Source organism: Thamnophis sirtalis, unplaced genomic scaffold (assembly GCF_051295495.1).
Source record: "Thamnophis sirtalis isolate CommonGarterSnake01/CBP01778 unplaced genomic scaffold, rThaSir2_p1.2 scaffold_8, whole genome shotgun sequence".
NCBI classification, from domain to species: Eukaryota; Metazoa; Chordata; class Lepidosauria; order Squamata; family Natricidae; genus Thamnophis; species Thamnophis sirtalis.
The window spans coordinates 25,564,090-25,578,095 of NW_028261388.1; the positions used below are offsets into that span (position 1 = coordinate 25,564,090).

General features: G+C 40.1%; 1 protein-coding gene across 3 annotated transcripts in view; it reads left to right on the forward strand.

Moving 5' to 3' along the window:
• Positions 1 to 938: 938 nt before the first annotated feature.
• Positions 939 to 14,006, forward strand: part of NBEA (neurobeachin) — a 360,491-nt gene continuing 347,423 nt past the window's right edge. For all 3 annotated transcript variants that reach the window (XM_087721296.1, XM_087721298.1, XM_087721299.1), the window contains exon 1: positions 939 to 1,830. In XM_087721296.1, coding sequence (XP_087577422.1) covers positions 1,486 to 1,830 — 345 coding nt within the window. In that variant the 5' untranslated portion in view covers positions 939 to 1,485. The remainder of the gene's footprint in view (positions 1,831 to 14,006) is intronic.

Below are 14,006 nucleotides of genomic sequence, written 5' to 3' on the forward strand. Positions count from 1 at the left end.
TTCAAGTGAAAACTGTGGAGGTTTTCGAGCTGCGATTTGGTAGATTTAGAAACACAGACTAGAACCCATTTTTGATACCATTCCCCTATTTTTATGCTGGAACCTAGCATTCTATAGTTAGATCTGGATGTGAGATTAATACTAATTTTGGGAGTCTGACATCATATGTCCCCCTCACATGGATATGCCAAAGCCACAAATGGATGGATCTATGGTTTCTTATCTCACCATTCAATAACATCGGTAAGTGGTGGTGGGGAATCCTACATTAAAGCATCGTGCTAAAAACGCTGTGAATTTGTTATTTTTAATACCCGCAGGGAGATGAGAAGTGGTTTGGGCAAATCGTCCTGCACGGGGAACCATTCTAGAAATTTATGTACTTTCTTTCCTCACCCCTCGCCCGCCCGTCCCCTCACACGTCTACCCATCCTGATTTTTGTATTGCAGTTGACGGCCCTAGGTGTCAATTCCAACCAGGACAAATGTCGTGAAATCATTCAAAATGTGGGAAGTTATCCGCCACTTTTATTCCTTCCCCACAGTCCCCCAATACAGGCCAGAAACGCGCGCTCTTGGCAGAACGCTGGATCCCCCCGCGCGGTTATCTGGCTCTCCTCAGGCAGGCAGGCGGCAGCCGCCGGCGGTAGGCACCTGCTTCTCCCGACGCGGTCGTCGCGTGGGGCCATAATAAGCCGGGACCGCGGGGTTTCTTGGCCAGCACGCCGTCGTCTTCTCTCGCGCAGCCGCTGCCACCGTGAAAAGGTGGAAGGAGGTCTTGCCGGTCGGAGGAGGAAGAAAACCCAAACCCGTTATGTCATCCGCTCGCCGCTATCGCTACCTGGGAAAGCCGCCGCCGCGGGAAGCCACCGCTTCTGAAGGGGAAAGGCAGGCGGCAGCTCAGCCGCCGCGAGCGCAGGAGTCCCTTCCCCGACTTTCTCTCCCGGCGAATGTGCGGGACACGACGAAAGAAGGAGGGGTAAAAGGGGCTGCTGAGGGAGCCGGGCCACTCCTCCGCGGGCTCCGCAGCGCAGGCGCCCTGGCAGCTACCGCAGGCAGGGGGCGGCAACATGGCGGAGTGAGCGGTGGCAGCGGCGGCGGTTCTGGCTCCACAACAACAGCGGGGGCTGCGGAGCGGCTCTCTGCCCCCCCCATCCCGGTCGCACTCGCTGGTTTCCTCCCTCGGCAGGCTGGTAACACCGCGTAGGCTCTTCCCCCCCGTCTCTGCTGGAGAGGAGCGGGCGAGAAGCTGCTCCGACTAACGGGGCAGCGGAGCCCATAATAATCTCATTATAGAGTCCAGCGGGGGAGCGGCTCCTGGGACGGTCTTTCGGCCGGGCGACGGCGGCGGCTCGGTCCGGTTTAGCGGCCCCCGCCGGCGCTGCTCCTGCCCGCGGTCTTGCAGCTGCGGTGGGAGCGCGGCTCCTCGTTCAGGGAGGAGCGCGGCGGCAGGCAGGCAGGGTCAGCAACAGCCGCCGAGGCTAGATGGCGAGCGACAAGCCGGTGTCGGGGCCGGAGCCGCAACCGGCGGCTCTCATCCCTGTCGGGGCCAGCAGCACCGGTGGACCTTCAGCTCCGTCACCTGCTCTGGCAGCGGTGGTCGGAGGAGGAGGCGGCGGAGGCGGCGGCAGCAGCAGCAGTAGCAGCTCCTCTGCGGCCGTGATGGGGGAGCTGAGGGCATCGGGCTCCGGCTCGGTCGTGCTGCCCGCCGGGATGATTAATCCGTCCGTGCCCATCCGCAACATCCGCATGAAATTTGCCGTGTTGATCGGACTCATACAAGTCGGGGAGGTCAGCAACCGGGACATCGTGGAGACCGTGTTGAACCTGGTAAGAAGGGGGCTCCACCCCGCCAGCGGGAGCACGAGCAGCCCTTCCATCCTTTCCCTATAGAAGGGAGGGAAAGCGCTGCCCCGCGCGAGTCTTCCTTTGGGTCCGCCTTGCCTTGCCCGGCCAAGAGCTCTGGAAGTCTCTAACTCCGCTTCTGTCCTCTAAGTGCTCCGTCATCTTCTCTCCTACTTTTCCTCCCCTTCCTTCTTTCCTCATTTTGACAAATCCTCCACCAGCCCATAGAAGAGGGGAGGAGTTAGGAGGTCTTTCTTGAGCTACTTGGAGGCTTACCTAGGGAGTCTTTTATCTTCAACTGGTCCACAGGGAGCTTCTGTAGGTTCACAGGCCTGCTTTGCCCTCAACTCACTTCTGCCTTTTGCCATACTGGTCGTCATCTTCCTGCCTTTCCTGTCAAGTTTTTCACATCCTTCTTGAACTTGATCAGGCCTGAGGCAGCTGAATGTCTTACATCCAGAAGTGAGAGGCTTTTTTTCACTGAGAAGGAGTAGTTAACTGCTGTCCTAACATTGAGTTCCTCCTTTGCAGTGATGAAGTTTGATTTTTCTAATCCCTTCCCCAACTTTCCTGCTCAGATTCCCTTCAGATTCCACCCAACCCTATGATTTCAACATCCACACAGAACTGTATGTAAATGAAGAATGAACTTCATTTACAGTTCATTCTGTAAATGAACTTTTAGTGGCCCTGCTTACAGTACTGTATGGGATATTGCTCTGTCCCATAAGATTGCATGGCCTATCTGTTGCTATTCCAAATGCAATATTTTATAAAAACAGATTTAATTTTATTCTCAGTTTTAATGGATCATAAATGGCTTTATTGTTAAGAAGAGGATTTGATATTAATGCCTTTTAATTGAGCAACATTCAGGTGCAGCTACAGATTGCACTTCTTCTCTCTAGTTGACATGTGTGAATGTTTAACCCTATTACCTTGCTAGCAGTTGGGTTTGACATGTTGAAAAAGGGGCCATGTCTCTCAGAATGTGTTAATAAGATGATCTATTATTTCATTGCACTGGGAAGGAATTATCTGATTCCTATCTAAATCATTATCACTTTCATATCTAAATCATACAAACATGTCCCCTCTGTAGAGAAGATAGCATTTTATATGGAACCCTTATTCAGTTCACGATGTGCAAGAGTTAATGCAGAAGTGCATGTCAGTGTTCACCTCTATCTGTACCAGAGGTCCAGTTGTCTAACATCAGGGAGAAAATAAGAATTTAGAAATGAATTACTTCCAGTTATATATGATTTGGTGCTTCTGAATGAAAGATTTGCTGCGGCAAAACTGATGAAATAGCTGAATAAATGAGAATATTCTATATCTATGATAAAATGAATAACCTTGCAAAAATTCTGTGGTCTTTTTGTGACTAAGTTTTAAACATTCTGTGCTAATTTATTACTATAGCAGAAGCTGAAATAATCACTTGGATATCTCATATTGTCTTGATTTTTAGTAAATGTTATCTAGTCTTACAGAGCGACAGTGCTGTTAACACAGTTAGAAATGAGATATTTAACATTTATAGTTTATGGATGAGTGAAAGTTAAAGCTCTGTTGGCTTTTATGAGGTTTGTGACTCTAAGATAAACTATTGGCAGTTCTTCAACATTCACATCTGTTTCTCAGTTTTCAAAGGTGTCTTTTAAAAGAAACACCCTTATTTAAGTTGCTACATTTGTTGCATTTATGTAAAGATACTGCTTATTTATTTCAGTAGAGCGATGGAATAAGGTTATCAAAATAAAGCAGCTTTCATTCATTAAGCAGATCATGCCCTGGAGATAAAGTGTTTAATCCATTTCTGAACTTATTTATTGTTTTGGCATTGCAGAAGCATAAAAACCTGTTGATGTGTTAGGTAATACTTTATCCATTCATAAATCTGTCACTAATTTTGTTGGGGTATATTCTGCTACTGCATATTAATATGTGGAATTCAGCCCCACTTGTTTTTTTTAAAATTGGTGATAAACTGCTATGATGGTTTTTTACATTAGAATTGGTTATTGAAATATGTACAGGGTCCAGTTATGAAAGAATTAACTTTTTTTTCTATGCTTAGTTGCTGAGAGCATAAATTTCAATATAATATAAAATTTTACTGTTGCAGAAAGAATGCATTCTAATTAAAAACTTGAAATGGTCCAGCACTGATGATGTTATTTAGCTGGATACTTAGTTGGATAATGAATTGTCTGCAAGCAAATAACAGGCTCAAAGTGGACTCCATGGTTCAACTCTGAATTACATGTTTTCTTCTATAATGGTCTTTCTCCAGTTGCATAAACAGCCATTTTTATAGGCTTCTTAAGTCTATTTGGTCTAGTGCCGTGATGGAGAACCTGTGGCACGTGTGCCCAAAGTGACACACGAAGCCATGTTGCCCGGCATGCGTGGCCTTGCCTGGTTGTCTTCCAGGTTTCTGGCATGCATGCACATGTAACGATCAGCTATCCTTCGCACATGCAGCAGTGCTAAAAATTGGTGTGAGCATGCGTGCCAGTCAGCTGATCATCAGGTGTGCATACATGCTAGAACCCAGAAATTTGGCTTTTCCAGAGTATGGCCCCGATGAGCGCGTGGATGACGTTTCTGCATTTTCGGCACTTGGTGCCGAAAAGGTTCACCATCACTGGTCTAGTGGTTAAGGCACCAGGCTAGAAAGTGGGAGACCCTGATTCAAGTCCTGCCTCAGCCATGAAAGCCAGCTGGGTAACCTTGGACCAATGGTCTCAACTCAGCCCCCCTCACAGGGTTGTTGTTTGGAAAAGACTGAGAGTCAGAATATGTGAATTTTCTGCTATTTAAATTGTAATGCAAAAAGTGAATAACTATAATGTGATTTAGTTATATTATGGGCTTTTAGGTGGCACAATTGGAAATTCATTTTAAATTACTCTTTGGGAAAGTATCTCCCAAGAACTGAAATACAAATAAAAATTAAAACTCATATTGAATATCTATGTATATGTTCATAATAAGATTCACTAGCCTCTTTAAAATGAAATATTCAGTTTCTTCTTAAAATAAAACATAGTTTTTGATTAATGTTAAAAATGACTAATCAAAGAAAACAAATGGTTCGCTGTCATTAAACACTTTCTAACAAATTAATTTCCATGTACAATATTATAGAAAATGTTGAACTGAAAAAAAAAAACCATTGAATTGATGTGAATTCACTTTGCTTTACAAAGTTGATTCCCAATCATAAACTAAATTTGTAGTACAGTTTGATTTAATGATTCATTGATCTAATGTGAAAAATTGATTAGCTCTAGAGATTTAATTGAATAATTTTCAATTCAAATATCTACTTTGAAGGGTGATATAACCAAATTTATATTTGTAGTGGGAAAATCTTATGGAATACATACAATAAGCTTGTTGACTAGTTGCTTATTGCTGGTATTTTATTATTTCATTGCAGATTATATGCAGGTGAGCAGTACAAGTAGTCCTTGATTTATGATTATTTGGTTGGTGACTGGAATTACAATATGACAGTGTTGAAGAAAGTGACCTACTACCTTGCATTTAGGACCATTGCATTGTTCATGCAGTTATGTGACTACAATTTTTTCACTTGGCAGCAAGCATGTACTTGTAAGGTTGTCCTTGACTCCCACGATCTCTGTTTGTGACCTTTCTCACTCCAACAAGCAAAGTCAATGGGGAAGCTGACAGGGAAGGTTGCAAATCGTGATCATGTGATGTCTTGCTTAACAACTGCATAGGCAAAACAGGTGGTAAAATCAGATGCAGTAACATGATGGCTCACTTAGTGACCACGTTGCTTAATGACACATTTCCAGTCCCAATTGCAGTTGTAAGTTTAGGACTACCTGTATTTCATGTATTATAGTATTTGTTCTAGCAAATTTTGCCGAGTTGCAGGTGAAAATGCAAAGTTTGGAACAAATTTCATATTTAGGTTTTGTAATAGATACCCTGTGAAAATATGATCAGAATATTATATTTACTTTAAATGAAATAACAAGGATAAACACGAAAGAGAAACACAGAGTTTCTAAACATTTCTACAAAAAGTTTTTCTTCTTTGCTTGTAAAACATCGAAGGATGTTACTACTTGCGTGAAAATTTATTTTATATAAAACCTGGAGTTGTTTTAATAACTACCTCCATCACCATCACCACCTAAACAATAATAAAAATAATAATTTAGTAATATCAATATATTGTAAGTTCAGAGATGGATGTCTGTGATCGTCCATGCTTTGTTACATACAATTAGCAATTGCTGAAGAGTTGTAATTCAATACCTAGAGCTGTGATGGCGAACCTATGGCACACTGGCCAGCTGAGTTTGGCCTTTTTTTGAGGCCATTTTTGCCCTCTGGGGGCTTTCTTGAAGCCTCCGGAACGCGAAAAACTGGCCCTATGGGCAAACTGGAAATTCAGGAACATACTTCAGGAACATTGCTAGTAGGGCCAATTTTAGCCCTTCGGAGCATTCAGGGGCCTTCAGGAGGCTTCCCTATGAAGCCTCCTAAAGCTCCTGAAGGCCCCTGAAAGCTCCAGAGGATGAAAAACGCCCCTAAGGACAAACTGGAAATCATTTCCCTTTCTGCATGTCCCTTTCTGCATGCTCAAATGCAAAAGGGGAAACATTTCTCCTTTTGTTTGGTTTTTTGTTTGTTTATCTAGCCTTCTGCCAGCGAAAATGGAACTGGGGGGGATGCACAGCCCCCTGCACTCCATTTTCGGCCACAACGGCCTCCTGCAGCCCTCTGCCAGTGAAAATGGAGCTGTCAAAGGCACCACAGGCCAGTCCTTTGCTGTTTCCAGGGCTGCCTTGTGGGCCAGATCTAAGCACCCCACGAGCTGAATTTGGCCCGCGGGCCTTGAGTTTGACAGCCCTGGAATATCAGATCATGATTGTTTAAAATCAAGTTGAAATGTCCAGCAGAAGAAACCTAAATGAACTGTATATACTGCTTATACTTCTAGGTGAAATATTAATGAAATAATTAAAGGCAATTTGATTGCTTTTAATAAAACAATTGTAATTGTGAATGGGCACCAGTTTTAAATACAGTAGTTATTTAATTATTTGCTTTGCAGCAACCATTCATAATTGTGATAATGATGAAGTAACTTTGTGGCGAATTCTTGCATTTATGATCTATACAAGTCTGTAAAGCACGGGTTCCCAACTGGGGGTACTTACACTCTGTGGGGGTGCGAGACAACATTCCAGGGGATTTGAAAACCTGGGTTTAGAAGTTTCAAAATTATAGTGTATATGTATAATTATATGCATATAATTATTTTTTGTTTTAGGGGTGCAAGAATATATCAAGCGTTCTAGGGGTGCGGGGTATAGAAAAGATTGGGAACCCCTGCTGTAAAGCAAAGGAAAGCTGAAGTAAAAATATAAGCAAAGTCATAATTTCACTTAGTGACTGCTTTGCTTAATGACTGAGTAATGCGGTTGCTAAATGAGGAATACTTGTAATGATTTGGAGCCCTTAGGCCCAGGTTTTTGGTAAATATAAATTGGCTCAGACTTTTTTTTTTGTTAACATAGATCTTAGTGATTGTTAATATATAGATAAAATAAGTGATAATGTCAATCTTGTAAGTGGCTAATCAAAGACTAAATGTGGTTTTTAACATGTCATGTTGCTGGCACGTTACCAGGTTTACTGTACCTTTTGCAATGTTTTTATTTCAGCTAATTTACAGGTCAAATTTTTATAGAGCAGCATGCAATAAATATAAAACAAATTTAAAAATTTTGATGATTCAAAAGGCCAGACTATATAAATACAATTCTATTTATCATAAAGTAAATTAATTGTCAGAATACTAGACTGAATACTTGCTTGTCTATTTAATAGAACTGTGTTGTGCTTTGGACTTGATTTGAGGAAGTGCTCTAAAATGTTTGTGAATAAGATACAGTACCTCATAAAGCAGGATTGTGTGGCAGCTGCAGGGAACTTACTGCATTGCACACCTCTGTTAATTAATACAATAGAACAATACATTTGCTAGGAGGAGGAACTTCCTGACTGATTAGCCTAGACAAATTTTTTAAAAAGTGTACATGGTATGTCACCAAAATGAGTGTATGTTCTTATAGGACTACCACAGATAATTGAAGTCTCTGAAGGTAAACAGGAGAGAATGAGACTGGGACATGACATAAAAAGAAAAGTCTGCCATACTATGTAGGGTGAATATATTTAGATGTCCTAAGTTAAAAATGGGCTCCAGGATATTTCTTTTAAGCCCCTTATCACAAACTCTTGTCCAAACTCATGTCTGAAGTCAAATATAATAATGGCACAAACTGACGACATTTTGTATATTAAGCTCTTTTATTTTGTATAGGTAAATTTATATCCTTATAATAATCACAGACAAAATGGCCACTACATGACAACATAGAAATGTTTCAGTTTTCTGACTTTCTTCCAGCTCAACTTATGTTTATCTATATAGATTATGCCTTAATAACATTTTAGTATTCTTAAACAGATTCTTGAAAACTCTAATGTAGAAACATTGCCGAAACCAGGAATCTTTGGACTTAATTGTCCCATGGATTTGGAACTTTTAGATTATCATAGGTTTTAAATATGACAATTCCTCTTGCTGGCTTGGCATTCTCTTCTTCATTCTGTTAAGTGGCCCTCTCCTGGTGTTAATACTGGTTGGAGATGGTTTAAGCAGAAATATAGAAATATTTTACTTAATATTTTTGCTATTAGTTTATGATATTACTTGTTTAGTTTAGAATTAATATTTTTTCCTAAATGGAAATAATGAAAAGAAGCAAAATGTTCTATCTTGATCAAACGTAAAACTGGGTGCCCTTCATAATTTGTTGAAGTGTAACACCTATCACTCCTGGTCTTATTTATTAAAACAAAGTCTAGGTCAGTAATAGCTAACCTTTTTGTCATCGCGTGCTGAAAGTGCTTGTGCGCCCACACCCATAATGCATGTGTGATACCACCACTCCATGTGCCCTGCTCCCCTGTGCATGTGCATGTGATCCTCCCATGCCCCATTTTGGGCCTAGCAGGCCTCCCTGAAGCCTCCTGGGACCAAAAATGGGGTGCAGGATGTGTGTGCTGCACCCTCCGTGCTCCCCCCTGGCCTCTGCACATGCACACATATCTCCCGCATGTGCCCCTCCCCCCCACATGTGTAGCCAAGACCCGAAAATCAGCTGACCGGTGGGAGGTGCACGCGCATGCACGGTGGAGCTGAGCTGGGGTGACGGCTTGTGCCTGTTGAGGGCTCTACGTGCCACCTGTGGCATATGTGCCATTGGTTCACCATCATTTGTCTAGGTCAAGGAAGTGGTGGTATAATTGTTTATATACAGTATAAAATGTGAATGTGTACACGAATACTGAAACAAAATTACTTTGTATACAGTAAATAACTTTGTTTAAACCTTTTGTTTATAATTTTGCCCTAACATATATTTAACCACTAATTTATTGGTGAAGTAATGTTTTTTTAAAACCTATTATTTTATGTCTTTTGAAAGAGCTTTGCATAACAACCCTTGCAAACAGTGACTTTGCCTCCTTTCAGTCTTCTCTTCTTCAGGCTCCACATTTCCAAAGCCTCTATCGATTTTTCACAAATATTCCTTGTAAGCTTCATATTATTTTGTTGCATTCTTCTTGAAGTCATTCCAATCTGGCAAAGTCCTTAAAATGTAGTATCTGAACTCTGAATATTCTAGGTTTGATCTAAGTGATAAAGAATAGAGAGGAACAATTACTTGCTTGATCTTTATTTGTTGATGCATTTGCTTTGCTTTTTTGTAGCCACATCACACTGTTGGCCTGCACTCATAGCTGTGTAAAGTGGAACTATCACACTTGCTTCAATAAGTCATGGTTATGCAAATCTTATTTGTACTTCTGTATAGTTTTCTCTGTGGTAGAGATTTTTCAGTCAAGGAATTAAGATTATAATAAACTCATTTTTCCTTTAAAAAGGAACTGAAAAGTTAGAAAACATGGTATGGTTACTGCAACTGTGATATTTCCATCCGAGTCTGAAAGCCTACATACTGTATGTGCTTGATTTTTTGGAATAATTTCCTCGCAAGACTGGAAACATTGGCCTATAGGGTTAGGCTCCTAAAAGTCCATTGTCCAAGGAACACAATGCACTTTCAGCAGTTGACTATATAACGTGTCATGGTGAAGATTATTTATTCTTTCAAATGATTTATCTGTACAATTTTTTGGGGGGCCTGCTGCATTATTGGCTGCTGTGCTCTGCTGTTTCAGTAATTATAATCTTTTTATGTTTTAGATTTCATGGCATTGTTCTGAAAGTTTTAGTATAATCTTCTGATAAGTCTGACTGTTGACAAATAAAAGTAGGAAATATGTAATATAAAAATATTTGTGAAATTGTAATGGTTATTGTTATATGTATTAATAAGATAAGGGAATATAGGTGATGTATCAGGTATGTTGTATTGTTTCTAGTATTTTTCTAGAACATGTAAAAATATAATTCTAATACACTAGTGCTAGACCATGTTCTGGTATTCTGACAGATGGCTGGGCATATATATGATATATCTTGAGAACTTTATCTCTCAATACATATAAACTTTATTATCGGCAACTGCAACAAACAAATGAAAATTGCCATTTGATCAGTTATGCCATAGATCAGTGGTCCCCAACCTTTTTATCGCCGCGGACCAGTCAGCCTTTGATAATTTTATCGTGGCCCGCTGAGCGCGCGCAGGGGTGAGGGGGCGTTGTTCGCGATGACACATTGTCGCAGGTACACATCAGCTTTGGGCCACACGTGCGTACCTGCGTGGGGCTCTCTTCCCTGGAGCCTTTGCGCACGGCCCAGGAGCTTTTGTGCACGGCCCAGGAGCCTTTGCGCTGCAGTGATCATGTCCCCTGGCCGCTGCAGCGATCATGGCCCCCGGCCGCTGCAGCGATCATGGCCCCCGGCCGCTGCGCGGCCCGGTGCCAGGTACTCCACGGCCCGGCTCCGGTCCGCAGACCGGGGGTTGGGGACCACTGCCATAGATAACCAAGACCTAGAAAACCATCCAGCTGAGCTGGATTTGGTGTATGAAAGCAAGAAACTGTTTTCTACTGTTGGTGTCTACTTTTAATTCTGGCAATGTCTTTTTTTTTTTTACATTTAAAAAAGAAAAATAATTTCTAACTTAGCTGTTTGAACAAGGAACAATAAAAACTAATATATTCTTTAACAGAATGGTTTTTAACTGAATGATTAATTATTGTATCGTTATGAAAAAATACTTAACTTCAAGTATTTTTGGATGGTAGTTTTGTATTGTTTTATGTTAAGTTACAGCTTTTTAAAAAGAACCAATTATATAGACTATGCAAAACAATGAGGTCTATAATATAATTTTTAAAAAAAAATAATTTGTTAATCTGCAGTTTAATTAAAAATAATACAGTACCTTGATTAAGCCTATTTTAATATATGTTACAGGTAGACTAATTTCTCAGCTTGCCATACATCTGTTATAAGACTGTTCATAACATATGGACAGGCTCTTCTAGAGGACATACTCTCTTTCTCTTCCTTCCTTTTTTAAAAAACACACACACTTGTGCTAATTAAATCTCAGGATACTTTAAAACATCATTGATGGTTATGTGGCTTTCCTTGACAAATTCCCATTTGGATAATTATATTGTCTATGTAAACTCACCCTGTAGTTTTTAGTTGATATAGGAATCTTCCTTAATTTCTTAAGGAAGCATGGAGTTTTGTATATTGTTTAAAATAAGAGTTGAATTCTATTACAATTGTAGTATATACTTAATTGGTTTAAGATCATAAAAAGGTTTAGAATTTTGTTAAAATGTTGGTAAGGATAAGACATTAACATTTAGATTCTGAGCTTGTATTGGTGATTTATGCATATATTAGCAATATTTGTAATATTTCATCAAAGCTGCACCTATTTTAATTATATATTGCAGTATGAAAAAACACATTTACTCCTTAATAATATATCAAAATGAGATTTGTGTATTTATACTCATCTGAATTACAATTTTACATATATTCTAAGACCATCTATGTTGAACTTAATGATTGCCATATTGCTGACATAGAATTTTTAGACAGGATGAACAGATTCAACAAGTGTATGTCAGTGCTTCCATATCAAACTATAGGGAAGTGTTGAATGACGTACCATAGGATTTTATTGAGGTTCTGTGTTGTAATTATAATTTTTTTTTCAATGAGATAGTATATCCCTGAAGCCTGCAGAGTTTTCCAAGCTAAGGCTTGTTTCATAGCTTCAAATGTTCTTTTCTGCAAAGTTTGAAACTACTCAAAATCTTATAAGATCAATACTGATGGTTCTACAAAATATGAAAAAAGCTTTCATGTCTAGAGACAGGTGTAGCCTTTTACAAATAAATATCAAAGAAGTAAGGGACGAGGACAAAATATAAATGGAATGATTCACACTGTTTAAATTTTAAGAATGATGGGAGGCTGAGCATAATGCAAAAGAATTTTAAATTTTTTTTATTTACTTTTTCGTTTTTCTTTTCTTTTTTGGAGTGTTCTTTTTATGTTATTTTCATTATTATTGTTAATAAGATATTTTGAAGGTGAATGGTACTGAACTGTGCCGGGTGTGGGACCTGGGAAGTCGGAGGGGGTTAGGGAGGGGGGTTCATTGGGGGTGGGTGGGTGGGTAGAGATATAGTTTCAATATATAGAATAAGAAGAATACACTTGTATACTGTTGATCCTTATCTTTTCTTTTTCTTTTTCTCTTTTTTTTTCTTTTCTTTTTTCTTTTTAGCGTAAAAGGAATAGAGAAATGCACCATAGTGAGAAGTGGAGGAAAGGAAGAGGGAGAAGTAAGGAGGGAGGAAGAGGGGAATGTAAGGATGAGAGGGGAAGGAGGGTGAGGAAGGCGAGAAAGGAAGGCAGGAGGGGAAAGGGAAGTAGGAGGGGTGATCGTTGGAGGGAGAAAGGAAAGTTGGAGGGGGAGAAGAAGGGGTGTATGAAAGTGATAGGTTGGGTTTATGAGTTGTGTTTCGGTTGGGGTTTTTCTTTTCTTATTATTATTATTGTAAATATCCAGTATATAAGTGAATGTACAAAATTGAAAATGAAAATGAATAAAACATTTAAATAGAGACAGGTGTAGCCTTATTTGATGCTAGAGTATCGTTTCGTCTTATAACTATTTGACTTATGTTTGTCCTACTTCCTATACTTTTGACCCAGGGGTAGGTTGCTGCCAGTTTTACTACTGGTTCGCAACCCACATGTGTCAGGTGCACGCTGCTCACGCATGCGCTGTTCAATGTAAATTGTTCTGCATGCATGCGCAGAACAATTTACAGTGAATTGTGCATGCGCAGTCACTAAAATTCAAAATAGCAGTGGCCCAGCAGGCGCTGAGGGAATTGGTTTGTGGGTGTGGCAAGCCTGGTTGCTGCAGGTTCTGCGACCGAGGCCTGACTTCCACTACTGGTTTGGCTGAACTGGGCCGAACCAGCAGCAACCCATCTCTGTTTTGACCCATTAGTATTAGAGTTCATTTTAAATATTCATGGCTTTAAAAAGTCCTAATTTAATTTAGTAGGTTTTTCTATAGAAAGTTTGTGCTCATTAGGTTTTGACAATTCTTGAACTGCCCTCAAAACAATGAAAATGGGATATAGGTCTGCAAACTAATTTAAATTTAATATAATGGATTGTCACAATCCATTATATTCCTCCAGCTTATTATTTATCATTCAGAATCAGGATTCTGAAATTTCTTAAGACCTTCACTTTAGCCAGCTGGATTAATAACCATAGGTGTAGATCACTAGCATAGTTGGCAGTCGCTGTGTCAATGGCATTAAATAATCTGATCTTGGTTGCTGTGTTTATTGCAGACATGGTCCAAACTGAGCACCTTCGACTCTGACAATAGAAACTCATTATTGTACATACCACAAACATATGATATCCTAAATGATAACATCAATATCTTTAGAAACCTTTACAACAGCATTAAGTGCTATGTAAAAATAAAAAAAGCCAGTACTGCCTTCTTTGCAATTATAACTCTTATAACACTCATTCTAATTCTGTTTATTGATGCTTTTGT